This window comes from Bubalus kerabau, chromosome X, assembly GCF_029407905.1.
Source record: "Bubalus kerabau isolate K-KA32 ecotype Philippines breed swamp buffalo chromosome X, PCC_UOA_SB_1v2, whole genome shotgun sequence".
NCBI classification, from domain to species: Eukaryota; Metazoa; Chordata; class Mammalia; order Artiodactyla; family Bovidae; genus Bubalus; species Bubalus kerabau.
In genome coordinates this window covers 63,815,939-63,839,211 of record NC_073647.1, presented here as the reverse complement: position 1 = coordinate 63,839,211, position 23,273 = coordinate 63,815,939, and the positions used below count along the sequence as shown (strand labels likewise).

At 43.5% G+C, this 23,273-nt stretch overlaps 1 protein-coding gene across 1 annotated transcript; it reads right to left on the bottom strand.

Annotated features, from left to right (window-relative positions):
* Positions 1 to 4,358: 4,358 nt before the first annotated feature.
* Positions 4,359 to 15,651, bottom strand: LOC129639327 (cancer/testis antigen family 47 member C1-like). Its single transcript, XM_055564419.1, has 3 exons — positions 14,825 to 15,651; positions 13,669 to 13,843; positions 4,359 to 4,519 (listed from the first exon to the last, which is right to left on the bottom strand). Exons 1-3 carry the CDS (start codon positions 15,396 to 15,398, stop codon positions 4,507 to 4,509), a joined length of 762 nt encoding a protein of 253 aa, XP_055420394.1. The 5' UTR covers positions 15,399 to 15,651; the 3' UTR covers positions 4,359 to 4,506.
* Between the last annotated feature and the right edge of the window lie 7,622 nt (positions 15,652 to 23,273).

Below are 23,273 nucleotides of genomic sequence, written 5' to 3'. Positions count from 1 at the left end.
TATTCTTTCCGTTGCAATGGTGAATGGAATTGTTTCCTTAATTTCTCTTTCTGTTTTCTCATTATTAGTGTATAGGAATGCAAGGGATTTCTGTGTGTTGATTTTATATCCTGCAACTTTACTATAGTCATTGATTAGTTCTAGTAATTTTCTGGTGGTGTCTTTAGGGTTTTCTATGTAGAGGATCATGTCATCTGCAAACAGTGAGAGCTTTACTTCTTCTTTTCCAATTTGGATTCCTTTTATTTCTTTTTCTGTTCTGATTGTTGTGGCCAAAACTTCCAAAACTATGTTGAATAGTAATGGTGAAAGTGGGCACCCTTGTCTTGTTCCTGACTTTAGAGGAAATGCTTTCAATTTTTCACCATTGAGGATAATGTTTGCTGTGGGTTTGTCATATATAGCTTTGATTATGTTGAGGTATGTTCCTTCTAATCCTGCTTTCTGGAGAGTTTTGATCATAAATGGATGTTGAATTTTGTCAAAGGCTTTCTCTGCATCTATTGAGATAATCATATGGTTTTTATTTTTCAATTTGTTAATGTGGTGTATTACATTGATTGATTTGCGGATATTGAAGAATCCTTGCATCCCTGGGATAAAGCCCACTTGGTCATGGTGTATGATCTTTTTAATGTGTTGTTGGATTCTGATTGCTAGAATTTTGTTAAGGATTTTTGCATCTATGTTCATCAGTGATATTGGCCTGTAGTTTTCTTTTTTTGTGGGATCTTTGTCAGGTTTTGGTATTAGGGTGATGGTGGCCTCATAGAATGAGTTTGGAAGTTTACCATCCTCTGCAATTTTCTGGAAGAGTTTGAGCAGGATAGGTGTTAGCTCTTCTCTAAATTTTTGGTAGAATTCAGCTGTGAAGCCGTCTGGACCTGGGCTTTTGTTTGCCGGAAGATTTTTTATTACAGTTTCAATTTCTGTGCTTGTGATGGGTCTGTTAAGATTTTCTATTTCTTCCTGGTCGAGTTTTGGAAAGTTGTGCTTTTCTAAGAATTTGTCCATTTCTTCCACGTTGTCCATTTTATTGGCATATAATTGTTGATAGTAGTCTCTTATGATCCTTTGTATTTCTGTGTTGTCTGTTGTGATCTCTCCATTTTCATTTCTAATTTTATTGATTTGATTTTTCTCCCTTTGTTTCTTGATGAGTCTGGCTAATGGTTTGTCAATTTTATTTATCCTTTCAAAGAACCAGCTTTTGGTTTTGTTGATTTTTTGCTATGGTCTCTTTTGTTTCTTTTGCATTTATTTCTGCTCTAATTTTTAAGATTTCTTTCCTTCTACTAACCCTGGGGTTCTTCATTTCTTCCTTTTCTAGTTGCTTTAGGTGTAGAGTTAGGTTATTTATTTGACTTTTTTCTTGTTTCTTGAGGTGTGCCTGTATTGCTATGAACTTTCCCCTTAGGACTGCTTTTACCGTGTCCCACAAGTTTTGGGTTGTTGTGTTTTCATTTTCATTCGTTTCTATGCAAATTTTGATTTCTTTTTTGATTTCTTCTGTGATTTGTTGGTTATTCAGCAGTGTGTTGTTCAGCCTCCATATGTTGGATTTTTTAATAGTTTTTCTCCTGTAATTGAGATCTAATCTTACTGCATTGTGGTCAGAAAAGATGCTTGGAATGATTTCTATTTTTTTGAATTTACCAAGGCTAGCTTTATGGCCCAGGATGTGATCTATCCTGGAGAAGGTTCCATGTGCGCTTGAGAAGAAGGTGAAATTGTTTTGGGATGAAATGTCCTATAGATATCAATTAGGTCTAACTGGTCTATTGTATCGTTTAAAGTTTGTGTTTCCTTGTTAATTTTCTGTTTAGTTGATCTATCCATAGGTGTGAGTGGGGTATTAAAGTCTCCCACTATTATTGTGTTATTGTTAATTTCTTCTTTCATACTTGTTAGCATTTGTCTTACATACTGCGGTGCTCCCGTGTTGGGTGCATATATATTTATAATTGTTATATCTTCTTCTTGGATTGATCCTTTGATCATTATGTAGTGACCATCTTTGTCTCTTTTCACAGTCTTGGTTTTAAAGTCTATTTTATCTGATACGAGTATTGCTACTCCTGCTTTCTTTTGGTCCCTATTATTATTATTTAATTGGTTACATTCTCTTTGCTTTATTTATTTATAAAGTGGTACTTGCACTGGCTGTGGGACTCTTGTGCATTTTAACTTCTTAGGGATAATAGTAGCACTATGAAAATTAAATTAAAATGGTAAGACCAAGAGCAAACACTTACATGACACTTAAGTGCCACGTGCTCTTCTGAGTGCTTTATATGTATTACCTCATTTAATGAAATGAAATACTGAGTGGGGGAGACAAAGCCCTGTGCCACTCCGTAAGGAATACTGCATGTTACTATGTGGTAATGCACTTTTAAAATGTTAACACCGAGGACAGAAAAGAGGATGGCGTTGCATTAACTTTATTTTAGTGCTCATTTATGGAGCACCTACTAAGAAGAAAACACAGTAGTATTGATAGGTGCTTTGGGAGAGACAGAGAGAAATAAATCCCTTTAAGATCCCAGTCATTCAGAAGCTCATATCCTAGGGGTTGGGAGATGGAAGTAGACACAAATATGTAAACATGTGAAAATATATTAGGATATGAGACATGCTACCACAGAATATGAAAGAGGCGGAGAGGGTGGTACCAATGAGACCTAGAGAGCACCTACACTGCCTTACCAAATCATGCCTAAAGGAAATCCTCTACCGTCAACCCCCTGGCCTTTCTCCTTCTCTGATCCTGTATTCTGGTCAATTACAACTTCATCCCCCCGTCACCCCCCTTAAATAGCTTCCATTTCTTAGGCCCATTTTCTTCTTTCCATCTTTTTGGCATGGGAAGGTCAGGAAATATTTCAGACCTACATAATGGTATAAAGAATACTACATCCGTGTACCCATCACCCAACTTCAGAAATTTTACACTACAGATACAGCTGAAGCCCGGTACATACCTGTGTCCTCCAGAAAGATATGCCCAAGTCCAGGTCCCTGGTACCTGTGAATGTGGCCTTATTTGGAAATAGGGTCTTTGCAGTTGTAACCACATCAGGATCTAATTTAATGGAGTCACCCTGGATTTGGGATGGGCCCTAAATGGACTGGGTGGTATCCTTAGGACAGAAAGAGTGAGATTTGAGATACACCGACACAGGGAAGAAGGTCACGTGAAGACAGAAGTTATTTTGCCACAAGCCAAGAAGTGCCAGAAGCCACCACAAACTGGGGGTGGCAAGGAGGATTCTCCCCCCAGAGCCCCTTCCTTTCAGACTTCTGACCTCTAGAACTGCTGAGGGAATAAATTTTATGTTGTTTTAAGCCACCTGCTTTGTGGTAATTTGTTACGGCAGCCCTAGGAAAGTATGAGTAACCCTTCCCAGTTGAATTCTCCCCTCTCCCTCTCCACTATCCTAAGCAAGGTGTTTATCATCCTCATGCATGCCTTTCTACAAGTTACATATGCATGCCTTCCTTCCATGCATACCTTTTACTACATATATGTATCTATAATCAGTGATTGTTTTGCATGTTTTTAAACCGCATATTCATGATATCATAATGGCTCTATCCTTCTGAACCTAGTTTGTTCCCTCATCCATTGTTTTCTTCACTGCCAGGAGGTTTTTCTGTATCTCAGGGCCTTGAGAATTCTAGTCTCGTCCCCATTCCTTTACTGTGAGCCTTTACTGTCCCATTCAGCTTACCTGTGTATCGAGTCACTGAACAAACGGTGGTCTTACCACAGGAGAAACTCAGTCCCTCACAACACCCATCCCCTGCCCCATGCCCATCATTGCTCTTAGACGGTGATGCTGAAACTTTGAGATGCCTCAGAGTCACCTGGAGGACATGTAAAGCCTGATAGCTGGGCCACCTTCAGAATAATGAGCCAGTAAATCTGGAGTGGGGCCTGAGACGTTGTACTTCTAACAAGTTCCCAGGTGATGCTGATGCTGCTGGTCTGTGGCAGCTCAGTAGCTCCATCTGGTCTCCAGATAAGCTTGGTCACCCCCTGGTTCCTCTCACTAAACTGAAGTAGGGGCTAGACCTCCGTCTCTCTCTTTACATAAATTGTTTGTCAATTGATATATTAATTAACCTGTGGCTGCAATAAAGGGCTTCCTGATAACTTGGTTGGTAAAGGATCCACCTGCTATGCAAGAACTTAAAAAAATGGTTTCAATGACAGTAAAGTGGACCAAAACAAAAAGATACAAGATTTGCATCAGTGTTACACATCTAAAATATCTGCGGCTTATCCATGGCTAGCAAATTTTTATTTTTAACATGAACAAACGCAGTCAAATATATCTGACAAACTTAAGAAAAAAAGTCAGATGTCAGTGAATAAGATATTTCACATGATGAAACCTGGAACAAAACCAGTGTTGATAAAATTCCCACTGGCTACTGAGAAGCCGAAAATCTCAAATTCGTGAGGGACACGTCCACTGTTTCTTCCTCCATCATGTCTTTCTATGCTTGACAGCTGTGGGATGAAGTAAGAGTCAATTAACAATTGTAAACCAGGGGGCAGTCCCAAGATAGCAGCGGAATAGGACAGGGAGACCACTTACTTCCCCCACAAATTCATCAAAAGATCATTTGAATGCCGAGCAACTTCCACAAAACAACTTCTGAATGCTGGCAGAGGACACCAAGCACCCAGAAAGGCAGCCCGATCTCTTCAAAAGGAGGTAGGACAAAATATAAAAGACAAAAACTGAGGCAAAAGATTTAGGGACGGAGGCCCATCCTGGGGAGGGAGTCAGGAAAGAGGAGAAGTCTCCACACAGCAGGAAATCCTCGCACAGGAGTGTCTGAGGGGAGTTCTGGAATCTCAGAGGGCAACATAACCAGGAGGGAAAACAAAAACAAAAACAAAAACACCACAGAATACGCACCTAAGCACAACTGCCAGCGGAGAAGTGGCCCAGACACTCGGGTCCACCACCAGTGAGTGGGGGCTGGGCAGGAAGGTGCAGGCTGCATAACTGGTCCTTAGGGTAAGGACTGGGCCTGAATGCCCTGAGGACAGTCTGAGGGAGCTAATGTGAGACAGCAACCCAAACCGTGGGATCACCAGAGAGACACACAAAAAAGACCTTTCTCACGAAAGGCTCTATTGGCACCCCTGGCACGCTCACAGAACAAAGGATTGAGCAAATACCACAGGAGAGCAAGCCAGCTGCCATATAGGGCCCTCCCTCCCTGGAGGCAGAGAGGCAGGCCAGAGATAGCCAGAGCCGGAAGGCAAGGGGCTGCTGCAATCTTGGCCCCAGAGATCACATCTTCCACCAAACTGGGAGCAGGCTCCCAGTTGCTAACCTCGTCTTCTTGGGATCCTAGATGGTTGACATCTGCCAGGAGTGTCACAGCCTGGGAACAGCTCCCCAGAGGAGACATACGGCACACCTGGAACTGCGCTCTTGTGGAAACTGAGTGGCGGGGACCAGGCAGGTGAGTTAGACGCATGGCCCACCGAGCACCCGGTCGCCTGAGCTGCTCGGACCTGGGAGGGGCACAAAACGCACAGCCTATCCGGGTCTGTGCCCTTGTGGAGCACCTGAGAACCTGAGCGGCTCAGCCCTGGGAAGTGCACGAAACGCAGGGCCCACTCGGCACAGTGCCCTTGCAGAGCACCCTGGAGACTGATCAGTCTAGACCCAGGAAGCACATGCTGCCTTGGACTGTGGCAAACCCAGTGTGGTCCATCCACTGCGAGCACTCCCCACACACGCCAGCGGTGTTTGTTTGCAGTGTCCCTCCCTCTCCACAACACAACTGAACAAGTGAGCCTAAGTAAGTGGCCACCTTCGCCCCCTTGTGTCAGGGCAGAAATTAAGACACTGAAGAGACTTGCAGAGGAAGCCAAAATAAACAAAGAAGGGGGAACCGCTTTGGAAGTAACAGGTACAACAGATTGAAACCCTGCATTTGATACTGGAGACATTGGAGGGGCGCCTATAGACCTTGAGAACAAGTACAAGCCAGAACAAGGGATGATCTGACACTGAACAGACCCCACAACGCCCAGAGAAATTCCTAGATATATTTTTACTGTTATCACTTTTTAATTTTTTGTTAATTTACTTTTTACCACTCCTTTAACTTTCATTTTTATAGCCTACTTTTACGTTTCCCAAAAAAAACCCTATTTTTTTTTTAGAAAACAAATTCCGTAGTTCTTTGCTTACTGTGATTGATTATGTTTGTATTTTTTATATTTTATTTTTGAGAGTCTAACCTCTCTCCCAGGTTTATAATCTTTGCTTTTTGATATTTGTTATCAATTTTGTACCTCTAAGAATCTAATCTTCGGTATCCATTTTCACTTAAAGATCTGATTACTGGCTTGGCTGCTCTCTCCCTTTTCTCCTCCAGGTCACCTCTATCGCCTTCCTCCCTTTTCTCTTGTGTATATAACTCTGTGAATCTCTCTGGGTGTTCCGGGCTGTGGAGAGCACTTAGGGATTAGATTAATGGCTAGATTGTTCTCTCCCCTTTTGACTCTCCCTTCTCTCCTCCTGGTCACCTCTATCTCCGTCCTCCCTGTTCTCTTCTCTATATAACTCTGTGAATCTCTCTGGGTGTTTCTGGCTGTGGAGAATTGTTTCATCAATAAACCTAGGGGGTTTTATCGTCTATGCTGTGTGAATGGAGAAGTTTTGAGGCTACTGTAAGACAGGGACCGAAAGCCAGAGGCAGGAGGCTTAACCCCAAAACTTTAGAACATCAGAGAACGCCTGACTCCAGAGAACATTAATAGATGAGCGCTCACCCAAAAGTCTCCACACCTACACTGAAACCAAGCTCCACCCAAGACCTAACAAGATCCAGTGAAAGACACACCACAATAATTCTCCAGCAAAACAGGAACCCAACCTTGAACATTAAAAGACAGGCTGCCCAAAGCCATGCTAAACCCACAGACACCCCAAAACTCACTACTGGACACTTCACTGCACTCCAGAGAGAAGACATCCAGTTCCACCCACCAGAACACAGGCACAAGCTCCCCCCAACCAGGAAACCTTGACAAGCTGTTAGTCCAACCCCACCCACAGGGAGAAGACTCCGTAATTAAGAGGAACCACAAACTTCCAGCCTGCAGAAAGGGCACCCAAACACAGCAATCTAACCAAAATGTAAAGGCAGAGAAATATTCTGCAGGTGAGGGAACATGCTAAAAACCCACCAAACCAAACCAAAGAGGAGGAGATACCTGAAAAGGTATTTAGAATAAGGACAGTAAAGATGATCCAAAATCTTGAAAACAAAATGGAGCTACAGATAAATAGACTAGAGGCAAGAATCGAGAAAATGCAAGAAATGTTTAACTAAGGACCTAGAAGAAATAAAGAAGAATCAACCAGTAATGAATAATGCAGTAATTGAGATCAAAAGCACTCTGGAGGGAGCCAACAGTAGAATAACTGAGGCAGAAGAGAGGATGGGTGAGGTGGAAGACAGAATGGTGGAAATAAATGAAGCACAGAGGAAAAAGGAATTAAAAGAAATGAGAACAACCCCAGAGACCTCTGGGAAAAAGTTGAATGCCCCAACATTTAAATCATAGGTGTCCCAGAAGAAGGAGACAAAAAGAAAGTGCGTGAGAAAATACTTGAGGAGATAATAGTCGAAAACTTCCCTAATGTGGGGAAGGAAACAGCCACCCACGTCCAAGAAACCCAGAGCGTCCCAAACAGGGTAAACCCAAGGCAAAACACCCCGAGACACAAGTTAATCAAACTAACAAAGATCAAACATTAAAAGCAGCAAGAGAAAAGCAACAAAAAACACACAAGGGGATCCCCATAAGGATAACAGCTGATCTTTCAATAGAAACTCTCCAGGCCAGAAAGGGATGGCAGGACATACTTAAAGAGATGAAAGAGAAAAACTTACAACCAAGATTACTCTACCCAGCAAGGATCTCATTCAGATATTAAGGAGAAATCAAAAGCTTTACAGACAAGCAAAAGCTGAGAGAATTCAGCACCACAAAACCAGCTCTTCAACAAATACTAAAGGATCTTCTCTAGACTGGAAACACAGTAAATGTTTATAAAAACGAACCACCCCCCCACACACACACACAAAATGTATATGGCAACAGGATCATACTTATCAATAATTACCTTAACTGTAAATGGGTTAAATGCTCCAACCCAAAGACAAAGACTGGTCAACTGGGTAAAAAAAAACAAGACCCCTATATATGCTGTCTACAAGAGACTCACCTCAAACCTAGGGACACATGCAGACTGAAACTGAAGGGCTGGGAAAAGATATTTCATGTAAACGGGGACCAAAAGAAAGCAGGAGAGCAATACTCATATCAGATAAGATAGAATGTGAAATAAAGACCATGATAAGAGACAAAGAAGGACACTACATAATGATCAAAGGATCAATCCAAAAAGAAGATATAACAATTATAAATATATGTGCACCCAACACAGGAGCACCTCAATACGGAAGACAAATGCTAACGAGAATGAAAGGGGAAATTAAGAGTAACACAATAATAGTGGGGGACTTTAATACCCCCCCCACACACTTATGGATAGATCAACCAAACAGAAAATTAGCAAGGAAACACAAGTGCTAAATGATACAATGGACCAGTTAGAGCTAATTGATATCTATAGGGCATGTCACCCCAAAACAATGGAATTCACCTTTTTCTCAAGTGTACACGGAACATTCTCCAGGATAGATCACATCCGGGGCCATAAATATAGCCTTGGAAAAATAAAAAATAAAAATTGAAATCATTTGAAGCATCTTTTCTGACCACCAAGTGGTAAGATTAGATGTCAAGTACAGGAAAAAAAAAAAAAACAAACTATTAAAAATGCAAACATATGGAGGCTAGACAACACGCTTCTGAATAACCAACAGATCGTGGAAAAAAATCAAAAAGGAAATGAAAATATGCATAGAAACAAGTGAAAATGAAAACACGACAACCCAAGACCTATGGGATTCAGTAAAAGCAGTACTAAGAGGGAGATTCATAGCAATACAAGCCTGCCTCAAGAACCTAGAGAGACATCAAATAAAGAACCTAACTTTACATCTAAAGCTAGTAGAAAAAGAAGAAAAGAACCACCCCAAAGTTAGTAGAAGGAAAGACATCATAAAGCTGAGAGCAGAAATAACTGAAAAAGAAACAAAGGAGACTGTAGCAGAAATCAACAAAACTAAAAGCTGGTTCTTTGAGAAGATAAATAAAATAGACAAACCATTATCCGTCTCACAGGAAAAACTGGGAGAAGAATCAAATCAATAAACTTAGAAATGAAAATGGAGAAATCACAGCAGACAACACAGAAATACAAAAGGTCCTAAGAGACTAGTATGAGCAGTTACATGCCAATAAAATGGACAACTTGGAAGAAATGGACAAATTCTTAGAAAACTATAACTTTCCAAAACTGAACCAGGAAGAAATAGAAAATCTTAACAGGCCCAGCACAAGCACAGAAATTGAAGCTATAATAAAAAACCTGCCAACAAACAAAAGCCCAGGACCAGGTGGCTTCACAGGTGAATTCTACCAAAAACTTAGAGGAGAGCTAACACCTATCCTACTCAAACTCTTCCAGAAAATTGCGGAGGGGGGTAAAGTGCTAAACTCATTCTATGAGGCCACATTCACCCTCATACCCAAACCAGACAAAGATGCCACAAAGAAAGAAAACTACAGGACACTTTATCACTGATGAACAGAGACGCAAAAATCCTCAACAAAATTCTAGCAAGCCAAATCCAACAACATATTACAAAGATCACACATCATGACCAAGTGGGCTTTATCCCAGGGATGCAAGGATTCTTCAGTATTCACAAATCAATCAATGGGATACACCATATGAACAAATTGAATGATAAAAAACATATGGTTATCGCAACAGATGCAGAGAAAGCCTTTGACAAAATTCAGTGCCCATTTATGATAAAAACTCTCCAGAAGGCAGGCATAGAAGGAACATACCTCAACATAATAAAAGCCATATACGACAAGCCCACAGCAAACATTATCCTCAATGGTGAAAAATGGAAAGCATTTCCTCCAAAATCAGGAACAAGACAAGGGTGCCCACTCTCACCACTACTATTCAGCATAGTTTTGGAAGTCCTAGCCACAGCAATTGGAGAAGAAAAACAAATAAAAGGAATCCAGATTGGAAAAGAAGAAGTGAAACTCTCACTGTTTGCAGATGACATGATCCTTCTACGTAGAAAACCCTGAAGACATCACCAGAAAGTTACTAGAGCTAATCCATGAATATAGTGAAGTTGCAGGATATAAAATTAACACACAGAAATCCCTTGCATTCCTATACACTAACAATGAGAAAACAGAAAGAGAAACTAAGGAAACAATCCCATTCACCATTGCAATGAAAAGAATAAAATACTTAGGAAAAAATTTACCTAAAGAAACAAAAGACGTATATATGGAAAACTATAAAACACTGATCAAAGAAATCAAAGATGACACAAATAGATGGAGAAATATACCATGTCCGTGGATTGGAAGAGTCAATATAGGGAAAATGAGTACACTACCCAAAGCAATCCCTGTCAAGCTACCAACGGTATTTTTCACAGAACTAGAACAAATAAGTTCACAATTTGTATGGAAACACAAAAAACCTCGAATAGCGAAAGCAATCCTGAGAGAGAAGAATGGAACTGGAGGAATCAACCTGCTTGACTTCAGACGACACTACAAAGCTACAGTCATCAAGACATTACGGTACTGGCACAAAGACAGAAATATAGATCAATGGAACAAAATAGAAAGCCCACACACCTATGGATACCTTATCATTGAGAAAGGGGGCAAAAATATACAATGGAGAAAAGACAATCTCTTTAACAAGTGGTGCTGGGAAAACTGGTCAACCACCTGTAAAAGACTGAAACGAGAACTCTTTTAACACCATACACAAAAATAAACTCAAAATGGATTAAAGATCTAAACCTAAGACCAGAAACTATAAAACTCTTCGAGGAAAACATAGGCAGAACACTCTCTGACATAAATCACAGCAAGATCGTCTATGACCCTCCTCCTAGAGTAATGGAAATAAAAGCAAAAATAAGCAAATGGGACCTAATTGAACTTAAAAGCTTTTGCACAACGAAGGACACTATAAACAGGGTGAAAAGGGAGCCTTCAGAATGGGAGAAAATAATAGCAAACGAAGCAACTGACAAAGAATTAATCTCCAAAATATACAAGCAGCTCATGCAGCTCAATTCCAGAAAAATAAACGACCCAATCAAAAAATGGGCCAAAGAACTAAACAGACATTTCTCCAAAGAAGACATACAGATGGCTAACAAACACATGCAAAGATGTTCAACATCACTTATTATCAGAGAAATGCAAATCAAAACCACAATGAGGTACCATCTCACGCCAGTCAGAATGGCTGCCATCAAAAAGTCTATAGAACAGTCTTATGGACTCTGTGGGAGAGGGAGAGGGTGGGAAGATTTGGGAGAATGGCATTGAAACATGTAAAATATCATGTATGAAACGAGTTGCCAGTCCAGGTTCGATGCAAGATACTGGATGCTTGGGGCTGGTGCACTGGGACGACCCAGAGGGATGGTATGGGGAGGGAGGAGGGAGGAGGGTTCAGGATGGGGAACACATGTATACCTGTGGCGGATTCATTTGGATATTTGGCAAAACTAATACAATTATGTAAAGTTTAAAAATAAAATAAAATTAAAAAAAAAAGTCTAAAAACAATAAATGCTGGAGAGTGTGTGGAGAAAAAGGGCACCCTCTTACACTGTTGGTGGGAATGCAAACTAGTACAGCCACTATGGAGAACAGTGTGGAGATTCCTTAACAACAACAACAAAAAACTGGAAATAGAACTGCCATACGACCCAGCAATCCCACTGCTGGGCATACACACCGAGGAAACCAGAGTTGAAAGAGACACATGTACCCCAATGTTCACTGCAACACTGTTTACAATAGCTAGGACACGGAAGCAACCTAGATGTCCATCAGCAGACGAATGGATTAGGAAGTTGTGGTACATATACACGACGGACTATTACTCAGCTATTAAAAAAAAAAAGAATGCATTTCAGTCAGTTCTAATGAGGGGGGTGAAACTGGAGCCTATTATACAGAGTGAAGTAAGTCAGAAAGACAAACACCAAATACAGTATATTAACGCATATATATGGAATTTAGAAAGATGGTAACTGTAACCCTATATGCGAGACAGCAAAGAGACACCGATGTAAAGAACAGACTTTTGGACTCTGTGGGAGAAGGCGAGGGTGGGACGATATGAGAGAATAGCACTGAAACATGTATATTACTCTATGAAAAATAGATGACCAGTGCAAGTCTGATGCATGAAGCAGGGCACCCGGAGCGGGTGCTCTTGGACAACTCGGAGGGATGGGGTGGGGAGGGAGGTGGGAGCAGGGTCAAGATGGTGGGACACATGTACACCCATGGCTGATTCATGTTGATGTATGGCGAAAACCACAATATTGTAAAGTAACTGGCCTCCAATTAAAATATATAAATTAATTTAAAAAATTGTAAACCAGTAACAGGCAAAAGTGACTTTCTAAATCTAAGAAAACAGTCAGTCCTACATATGCCTGCTAAGTCAAAAGAGAAATTACCACATTTACCTCTGTCAACACAGACCTTGAGATATGTCGTCAATCACTCACCCCTCATACCAACGTCCTCTCCCACTCGCCAAACACCAAAATGCCTGCTTTGTTGTTGGTGGTTTTTCTCGAGAGAGACTTATCTAATAAGTCTTTCCACCTTACAAGCCTGTGCTCTCTCCATCAATCGCACTCTTAAACTCCCAGACTCTCAGTTTGCACATCCATAAAAGGAAGAGAAGAAAGACAGGAAAAAGCAAAGCAAGAAAGAGAGGAAGGGACAGGTAAAATATAAGTTGACTTAATGACCAATTCGGTGATGGACAGGGAGGCCTGGCGTGCTGCGATTCATGGGGTCGCAAAGAGTCGGACAGGACTGAGCGACTGAACTGAACTGAACTGAATGACCAATTCAGCAGTGAACAACAATCTCACCATGACTAATTTGCTTTTCTTCTGACTGTCCCATGAGCTACAAAAACTTCCAACTGAACAAATAGAGATTAGTCATTAAATGTGCTCCCACTTGAAAATTTTTCACTGACTGCATCTCTGTCAATAGTCACAACCTCAAAGGCATTTGCTTTCTCCCGGTTAGGACAAAAGACCGTATTTCTGTAGCTCAGTGCTGAAGGCCCAGCTAGTGTCCATTCCAGTCACCTTTAGTCGCTTGTTCTGGTTAACTGCGTTCCAGACAAACAGTGGTCTCTGCTACCAGGTCTCAAAAATTTCCCACGTGGGGAAGCCTTACAGCTACAGCTCAAAGGACCTGTAGCTGTGAATGAAGTACATTTCAGAACATGCTGTGTTCTATATTATCTAGCAAGCAAAGTATTATTAACATTAAGCTGTTTTGAAACTAGACTTTAACCAAGTTTTAATTATTATTTACTTTGGGGAGAACATTTAAAAATGTAGGTCAGGAATGGTGGCTGGGTGATACTCAGAGCTGCACACAGATACCTGGGTTCTCCGGGGCTGTCCTCTGCTGGGTCCAGGTCCTTTACAGGTCCTTCTTCTGGTTTTTTATCGCTGTCCTCCTCCTCACCTTCAGCTTCTTGGACCTCCTCATCAGACTCTTCATACTGATAATCACTCGCTTCTTTTGTGAAGTATAACACAGACTTTGGGACTGGAACTTCACGGAAAAAAATAACCCAATTTATAATCAGTCGCCACATCCAGTACTCTACCGCCACGGAGGAGAGAAGTAGGTGATGGGCACCTTCCTAGAGGTTGGTGCGACACCGTCAGGGCCCTCACATTTCCGCAGCTTCGGGGTTTTCAGGGTGAGGTCTTTACTGTCTTTCCAGAAGATCTCACACCCTGTGCTGCTGATTATTTCTGGCCCTTTGGAGAAGAAGGGATCAGAATCATCTGGGTCTGACCGCATTTGGTATGTTTCTGTCAGAACTTCGTTGAAAAAGTATTCCTTTCACTTAAAAAGAAATCCTACTGTGACGCTCATTGGCTCCCAGACCCCTGAGAATTTTTATTTTTACATCTTTCAGGTGCTCCAGTACAAGTGCATCATTTTCCCGGATCATGCTACCGAGAATCTTTAGGTTTTTAAATGCCCTCAAGCAAAAGCGAGGGATGCCCTTTGTTTCTCCTTCCCCTCAGGCTCTCCATCTCCTCCCAGGCTCCTTCTGGAACAGGTACTGGCCACTAACATTCACCTTCTGTGGGCTCATGAATTGCACTGATGATGTCAGCTCTCTTATCAAACAGAGGGCTGGCAGAAGGAAGCATACTTTTTCTCAAGACCATAAAGGTCTTTATAGAATTGGGCTTCCACTTGTGCAAATTATGCCTGGAGGTTTTTGAGAGCTTTGACCCGCTGCTTCACCGCTAGAGGCCAGTGCTGAGCGCAGCCTGCCTTTGAGCCCGATGCCCCCACAGGGTCTGCAAGGGCCTGAGGGCCTGGCCGCCACTTGCCCACCTCGGCCCTGCCAGGACCACAGGCCCTGGCCTCCCAGGACTCAGAGGTAACAGCCAGGGCGCCACCCTCCCAGAGCTCAGCCTCCGCTGCAGATTCCTCTGACTTCTGGGATGCAGACCCCTGGACCCTGGGACCCTGAGGCTCCCAGGGTGGGGGCGCCCTCTGCTTGGTACTCACCCTGCGAGGCCTCGCCTCCCTCTGCCAGGTCTTCCTGCTCCTGAGGAGGTGCGGGACCCTCTCCAGGGCCGGAGGGAGGCTGGGAGCTGTGCTTGACCGTTGGGCAGGGGCCAGGGGGCCAGACCAGGGCATGGTCATTGTAGGAGAAACTGTGTAGAAGGGAGTGGACCAGACCCCAGAACACAGGCCCAAACTGCTCCAAGGGGTCCCCGTGGCCTGCAACCACTGCTGCGCCTTCCTGCTCACTCTCATCATTCTCGACTGTCTCCTCCTCCTCGACCTCTTCCAACAGGTGCTCCTCCTCCTCCAGGGCCTCCAGCTCGAAATCAGACTCCTCCTCCTCCTCTAACGGCTCTATAGCCCACACTTCCATTGTGGCCTGTGGCCCACTGTGCCCCCTGCGAAGGCCTGCTGACACCCTCAGGGAGGGCAGAAGGGCCGCGGCCTCCTCGACCCCATCCGTCCCCTCCCAAGCCGGTGCCGGGACCCCAAGGGGACTGGGGTCACAGCCCGCCCTGCCACCAGCCCTGTCCAGGCCACCTGGCATCCAGTCGTGCTCCTCTGTGGCAGACATGGCAGGAGAGACTGTGCCAGATGGTGATGGGCCTGCAGTGATGTCCAGGGGAAGATGGCAGCCGCTGAGAGTCGCGGAGGAGACGCCGTTGGCAGCGCGGACCGCAGGGTGGGGGTGTGAGCGGCAGAGATGTCAGCTGCACAGGGAACAGGAGTCTGTGAAGTTGCTGGTGTGGGCCCCGCGACAAGAATGGCAAGGGGGTGGCCCGCAGACTGGCCCACCACGACCGAGGCTGAGATGGCGGTGTACAGGCAGGAAAGAACCAGAAGGGCTGGCGACGGTAGGCGGAGCTTAAAGGTCAACCGGGGACCACTTCCTCCAGCACCAGCTCTAAGCTCATTTGCCAGGAGTCAAGGATTGGCATGATCGCCATCCAGTGAGTGGTCAAGGCCCTCAGCTTCCCTGGGGGCCTGACAGGCCCAGGTCACACTTTAAGCCCACCGGAGTCCCTTCCCCTTCACTCCATCATTGCAAAAGCAAAACTACAGTGTCCGTATGGGGCGGGGCGGGGGAGGGGGGGTGCCCTGGTGTATGGGAACCTGGATGTGGTGCCCAGATGCCACGCTGGGACAACTCACACCAGCAGAGATACACTTTTTAAAAAAAGAAGGAAAAAGCAAAGGTGTATAGATCAAATATCAGCAACTGATTAAAACCTCCTGTGAGAGACAGAAAGAGAATGTGGTGGTTTTAATGTTGCTCAAGCTACTTAGTAAGAGCATACAAAGTTGGTATGGATGCTGATGAGAATGGAGAGTGGAAGAAGCAGTAAAAATTGGACTGAACCCGGTTTCTTCACTTCAAGTCTCCATGACACGAAGAGAGAGTGACTTCTTTCAAGACTGCACTAAGCACCTGCTCTGCACTAAACAGTTATACACACTCCCTCCCAAATTCATATTCTGAATTGCTTAGCCACCTCACACCCCAGATGGGGGAGTAGAAGGATATGTGCTCATCTCCTCCTGTGAGAGCACCAGAATTGCAACTACCTGTTGAACAACCATCGACAGGAGGATGCTGGAACCTACCAAAAAGAGACACCCCACGTCCAAAGACAAAGGAGAAGCTACAATGAGATGGTAGGAAGGGTGCAATCACGATAAAATCAAATCCCGAACCCACCCGTTGGGCAACCCACAAACTGGAGAACAATGATACTCAAGAAGTTCTCTCACTGTTGTGAAAGTTCTGAGCCCCACATCAGGCTTCCCAACCTGGGGAATTTGATAAAGGGGCTGGGAATCCCCAGGGAATCTGACCTCGAAGGCCAGCGGGCTTTGATTATAGTACTTCCACAGGACTGGAGGAAACAGAGACTCCACTCTTGGAGGGCACAAACAAAATCTCGCACGCACCACGACCCAAGGGGAAGGAGCAGTGACCCCAGAGGAGACTGATGCAAAACTACCTGCTACTGTTGGAGGGTCACCTGTGGAGGCCTGAGTCGGCAAGGGCTCACGGCAGGGACGGGGACACTGGCAGCAGCAGTCCTGGAAGGTCCCCCTTGATGTAAGTCCAATTGGACTTGCCATTAACCCTACCACAGAGCCCATAGATCCCAGCCCTGGGATGCCTCAGGCCAAAACACTAACAAGAAGGGAGTACAAGCCCACCCATTTGCAGACAATTGAATTAAAGATTTACTGACCAAGGCCCTGCCCACCAAAACAAGACCCAGTTTTCCCCACCCTGTCCTTCCCATCAGAAAGCTTACAGAAGCCTCTTAGCCTCATCCACCAGAGGGCATGCAGAAGAAGCAAGAAGAAAAACAATGGAGAAGATGCAAGAATTGTTTACCAGAGACCTAGAAGAACTAAAGAACAAACTGAGATGAACACAACACTAGAAGAAGTCAATAGCAGAACAACTGAGGCAGAAGAATGGATAAGGGACCTGGAGGACAGAATGGTGGAAATCACTGCTGCAAAACAGAATATAAGGGGGAAAATTCAAAAAAAAAAAAAAAAAGACAGCGTAAGAAACTTCTGGGACAACATTAAATGCACCAAAGGGTCCCATAAGGAGAAGAGAGAGAGAGAGAAAGGACTCAAGAAAATATTTGAGGAGATAATAGCTGAAAACTTCCCTAACATGGGATAGGGAATGGTCAACCAAGTCCAGGAAGGGCAGAGAGTCCCAGGCAGGATAAACCCAAGGAGGTTTATCCAAGGAGGATAAACCCAAGGAGGTATATTGGTGACTGTATCCACCAATACACCTAGCAATCAAACTGACAAATTTAAAGACAAAGATAAAATATTAAAAGCACAAGGGGAAAATGACAAATAACACACGAGGGAACCCCCATCAGGTTATCAGCTGATTTCTCAACAGAAACTCTACAAGCCAGAAGGGAATGGCATGATATATTTAAAGTGATGAAAAGGAAGAAACTCCAACCAAGAATACACCAGCCTGCAAGATTCTCATTCAGATTTGATGGAGAAACCAAAAGCTTTCCACACAAGCAAAAGTTAAGAGAATGAAAAGACCTACAGAAAATAAACCCAAAGCAATTAAGAAAATGGTAATAGGATCATATATATCGATAATTACCTTAAATGTGAATGGGTAAAATGTACCAACCAAAAGACATAGACTGGCTGGGTGGATGAAAACATATGCGTGCATGCACTTCTGCTTACCCCATCACTCTGCTTAACTCCCAAATTGTATGTAATCATTTTATACTGTAGGATTAATCATGCTCCGATTATGGCTTGCAATTGTAATGACCTTTTATTTTTTGTCTGGCTATTGATTGTGAAACCTGATACACATCTTTTACCATGGTGGGTATGTAGCTATTATTCACTTCATACCATTGTGTCATGACTGGTCAACAGAAAAATAATAGAATTCTATATCACCAAAAAAAGGCAGAGGAACCAGAGATCAAATTGCCAACATCCGTGGGATCATAGGAAAAGCAAGAGAGTTCCTAAAAAACATCTGCTTCTGCTTTATTGACCACATCAAAGCCTTTGGCTGTGTGGATCACAACAAACTGGAAACTTCTTCAAGAGATGGGAATACCAGACCACCTTAACTGCCTCCTGAGAAATCTGCGTGCAGGTCAAGAAGCAACAGTTAGAACCGGACGTGGAACAACAGACTGGTTCCAAATTGGGAAAGGAGTACGTCAAGGCTGTATATTGTCACCCTGCTTATTTAACTTCTCTGCAGAGCTGTTGTTGTTGTTTAGTCACTAAGTCGTGCCCGACTCTTTTGTGGCCCCATGGACTGTAGCCTGCCAGGCTCCTCTGTCCATGGGATTTTCCCAAGCAAGAATATCGGAGTGGGTTGCCATTTCTTTCTCCAGGGGAACTTCCCGATGCAGGGACTGAACCCAGGTCTCTTGCATCTCCTGCACTGGCAGGCAGATTCTTTACCACTGAGCCACTGAGGGAAGCAGAGTACATCATGCGAAATGCCGGGCTGGATGAAGCACAAGCTGGAAGCAAGATTGCTGGGAGAAATATCAATAACCTCAGATATGCAGGTGACATCACCCTTATGGTAGAAAGTGAAGAAGAACAGAAGAGCTGCTTGATGAAAGTGAAAGAGGAGAGTGAAAAAGTTGGCTTAAAACTCAACATTCAAAAAACAAAGATTATGGCATCCAGTCCCACCACTTCATGGCAAATAGATGGGGAAGCAATGGAAACAGTGATAGAGTTTATTTTCCTGGGCTCCAAAATCACTGCAGATGGTGGCTGCAGCCATGAAATTAAAAGACGCTTGCTCCTTGGAAGAAAAGCTATGACCAACCTGGATAGCATATTAAAAAGCAGACATGCCCTTGCCGACAAAGGTTTGTCTAGTCAAAGCTATGGTTCTTCCAGTAATCATATATGGATGTGAGAGCTGGACCATAAAGAAAGCTGAGCTCCAAAGAACTGATGCTTTTTTAAAAAATATAAATTTATTTATTTTAATTGGAGCTAATTACTTTACAATATTGTATTGGTTTTGCCATACATCAACATGAATCTGCCACAGGGGTATGGAGAGGGAGGTGGGAGGGGGGTTCAGGATGAGAATTGATGCTTTTGAACTGTGGTGTTGGAGAAGACTCTTGAGAGTCCCTTGGACTGCAAGGAGATCAAACCAGTCAGTCCTAAAGGAAATCAGTCCTGAATATTCACTGGAAGGACTGATGCTGAAGCTGAAACTCCAATATGTTGGCCACCTGATGCGAAGAACTGACTCCTTGGAAAAGACCCTGATGCTGGGAAAAATTGAAGGCAGGGGGAGAAGGGGACGACAGAGGATGAGGTGGTTGGATGGCATCACCGACTCGATGGACATGGGTTTGAGCAAGCTCAGGGAGTTGGTGATGGACAGGGAAGCCTGGGGTGCTGCAGTCCATGGGGTCGCAAAGAGGTGGACACGACTGAGCGACTGAACTGAACTGAACTGAACTGATATCACCAAAACTACCATTTAATAGAAAAACCTGTAATCACTTTTTAAAATCCAGAATTTTCTTGGATTTTTTTTTGAAAAATACAAATGCCCAGGCAATAGCTTTTTTTATCCAAAGCTACAGATATGTTTCTAACGAGCTGCCATATTTAAAAACAACTGGACTATACGATGATCTTTTACTTTTATCTAGTTTGTTTCACTTTTTATATTTCATATTCAGGGCCCTCATTTCATTTACTTTATGTTTTCCAATTTTTCTATCTCTCTTTCTGATATTCTTTCTCAAGCCTCTAGCAAGCGTAGTAGAAAAGCTACACACACACACACATATACATAGTATGTATATCTATTTTAGAAAACTTACGAGTGTTTGCCTAAAAAATTTGTTCTATTTTGATTCCATTTGTTTCACTTAGTATGAATACAATGATAGATTTCTAATTAAGAAATAGATATGCAACAAAGGTTTACTATATAGCACAGGGAACTGTAGTCAATGTCTTGTATAACCTATAAAAGAAAATAATTTGAAAAATAATATATGTGTATAACTGAATCAGCTTATTCTGCACCTAAAACACTGTAAGTCAACTAGACTTCAAGAAATACATATATATTAAGAAAAAAAGCCTGGGGTAATCCATCCAGAGGCGCCGTTCGTTTTCCACGGCTCAAGAACTGGGCATATTGGAGAAGTGAATTGAAAAACAGTGGGGATAATTACCCCTTCCCTACCTAGAACATATGTAATATGGGTTTCTCGCTTTATATCAGCCTTGTTTTCTTTTACCTTAACTCAGAATCAATGTTTGCAGTGAGGATAGTCCACCTGATCCCATGTTGTCAAGCCCATTTATAAGCGGCAAAGACTCAATTTAACTTTATGAGCTATATGTCAGAGTGCCTATGCCCACTGTAGGATATTTTACGACAATGGCTGCTATGGTCTGGAGAATGGAAGCACCGCAGTGATAAGATGGTTAAGGCAAATATACCTATTGGCTAACTTCAGTAGCTCCCTTAACCCTATAGGGACATCTTTTAAAAATTTAGTGTTATCCTCAAGTTTCCTCTATTTTGTGCCCCAGTATGAAGGTCAAAAATTTTCCTAAAGGATGCATTTTAGCGGATGTTGAAGTCAATTCCCAATCTATTTGTAGAAGTCGAAGCCAATAAGCACTTGTTATCTTTAAAAAATATTGGTATGCTATTGTGGTAAATGTCACCTTTATAAAGGGTATACTTTACAGGCATCTGGTACATTCACAGTGTAGTTCAGCCATCCCCTCTGTTGTGTCCAAAAGGAAACCCCATGCCCAGTAATCAGTCCTTCTCCATTTCCCCCTCACTGCAACCAAGCTCTGAAAACCAATAATCTGCTCTCTGTCTCTGTGATAGTTGCTACGAATGAAATTGTACAGTATGTGACCTTTTCTGTCTGGCCTCTCTCACTTGGCATAATGATTTTGAGTTTCATTTGGGACCTCATTCCTTTTTGTGGCTGAATGCTGTGTGCTGTCCAGAGGTAAGTTCTGATACAGGGTAGGGGACTCCTCCACCTTTCTTTTTCAAGATTGTCTTAGCTATTCCTGGTCTCTTGCAATTCCACATAAATTCTAGGACCAGCTTTTTTTTTCTTTCTTTCTTTTTTTTTTTTTCTGCAAAATAGGTCACTGGCATCTTGAGAAGTATTGCTTTTCATCTGTAGACCTTTTTACATAGGCTTCCCATCTGTATATTAAGACCTCAAATTTTCTAAGCTGCCTTGACGCCTTTGAGCCTCAAATACCCTGCTGGCCCAACTGTGCTTTCGCCTGCTCTCACCTGCAATGTCCCCCTCCCTGTCAGGAAACTGCCCCACCCAGCTGATTCTCTCCTCTCAGCCAGACTAGCCGCACTCTGCCCATTCTTCCAGCCACCAAGCTTTACTTTCCTGCCAGGCAGTGCAATGATTCCTACAGGACAACGATCCCCTCGTGTGGGAACCCTGGCGTGCCCCATCCTCTTGTTACTACAACATCTATTTCCCACGGTCCCTGCCGCTTAACTCTACTCCAGAGCCACACTCCCCCACTGTCCTGGTGTCCACCCAGGCTGTGAGTACCTGAGACTCACCAACAGCTGTCCATCTGTCCAGTGTCGTGTGCTTGGCCATCTCACACTTCTTAGGGTAGGGGATCCCTCCTTCATTCGTGGGGTAGATGGGAGATAAACAGAACTTGTGGTGTCACAACAGGATGGCCCAACCACGACCCGGGAAGCCTGAACAGCTTTAACTCGCTTCTCTTTTGCTAACTAAAAGTTTTGTTAGCTGAAGGTGAAGGTGACCTGGGCTGGAGCTGCCAAAGATGCCTGGATTGTGCTTTGGCTTGTGCCTGTTCTGTTGCCTCTCGACCTCGGCCGTCTCTTCCCACCCTAACTTGTTGTTCTAGTGCCTGAGGAGGGAACTATGGTGAAATGACTGTATCCTGGCCTGAGGTGGGCTGTTTTGCCCCCTTTGCCTGGCACCTCCAAGGACACAGTCTGAGGCTGGGGATCATCAATGAATCCATAGAGTGGAAGTCTAGGGAGTGTTCAGCCGATAGTGACAGGCGGTGCTGATGACACAGCTTAACTGTTCCGCTTTTGATTCCCACTTTCCAGGGGCCGGCCTAGAGGCTTTGGGGATAAGAAATCCAGTGTAGTAGGGTGGTCACTGAAGATGGATCATGGGGTGCAGTAGGGGGTGGATCATGGGGCAGTCATCCTGGTTGCTTCTCAAGTGTGCCCATTTCAAGCAAGGGTAGCAAACTTTCCTGTCTCCTTTCTGTTGCTTTCCAAGTGAAAGCCACTCAGTCATGTCCAACTCTTTGCGACCCCAAGGACTATACAGTCCTTGACATTCTCCAGGCCAGAATACTGGAGTGGCTAGCCTTTCCCTTCTCCAGGGGATCTTCCCAACCCAGAGATCAAAGCCAGGTCTCCCGCACGGCAGGAGAATTCTTTACCAGCTGAGCCACAAGGGAAGCCTTGTGGCTTCCCTGTGTTGCTTTCCAAACACATTTGCTTTTCTTGGCTGTGTGCTCTACAGACGTTAGTTAGGTCTAGCTGTTCCGTTCCTTGATCTCACTATTGGTCTTCTGTCTATGTGCCTGTCCCTCATCGAAAATGGAGTGTTGAAGTCTCCAAGGATTATTTAGAACTGTGTACTCTATCCAGTTCTGTCACTTTTTGTTTCATATATTTGGGGAGGCTGTGGGGACCTTATGGATATATAACTCATACATCTCCTTTGTGTACTGATTTTTTATTAATATAGAAATCCGTTGATATTCTGTATATAAAAAAAAAAAAAGTTCTGTTAAAATCTATTTCATCTAATGCCAGTACAGCCACTGCAACTCCCACTTTGGGACGATTTGCATGGATACCATTTTCTACCCTTTTGTTCGCAAACTCTTT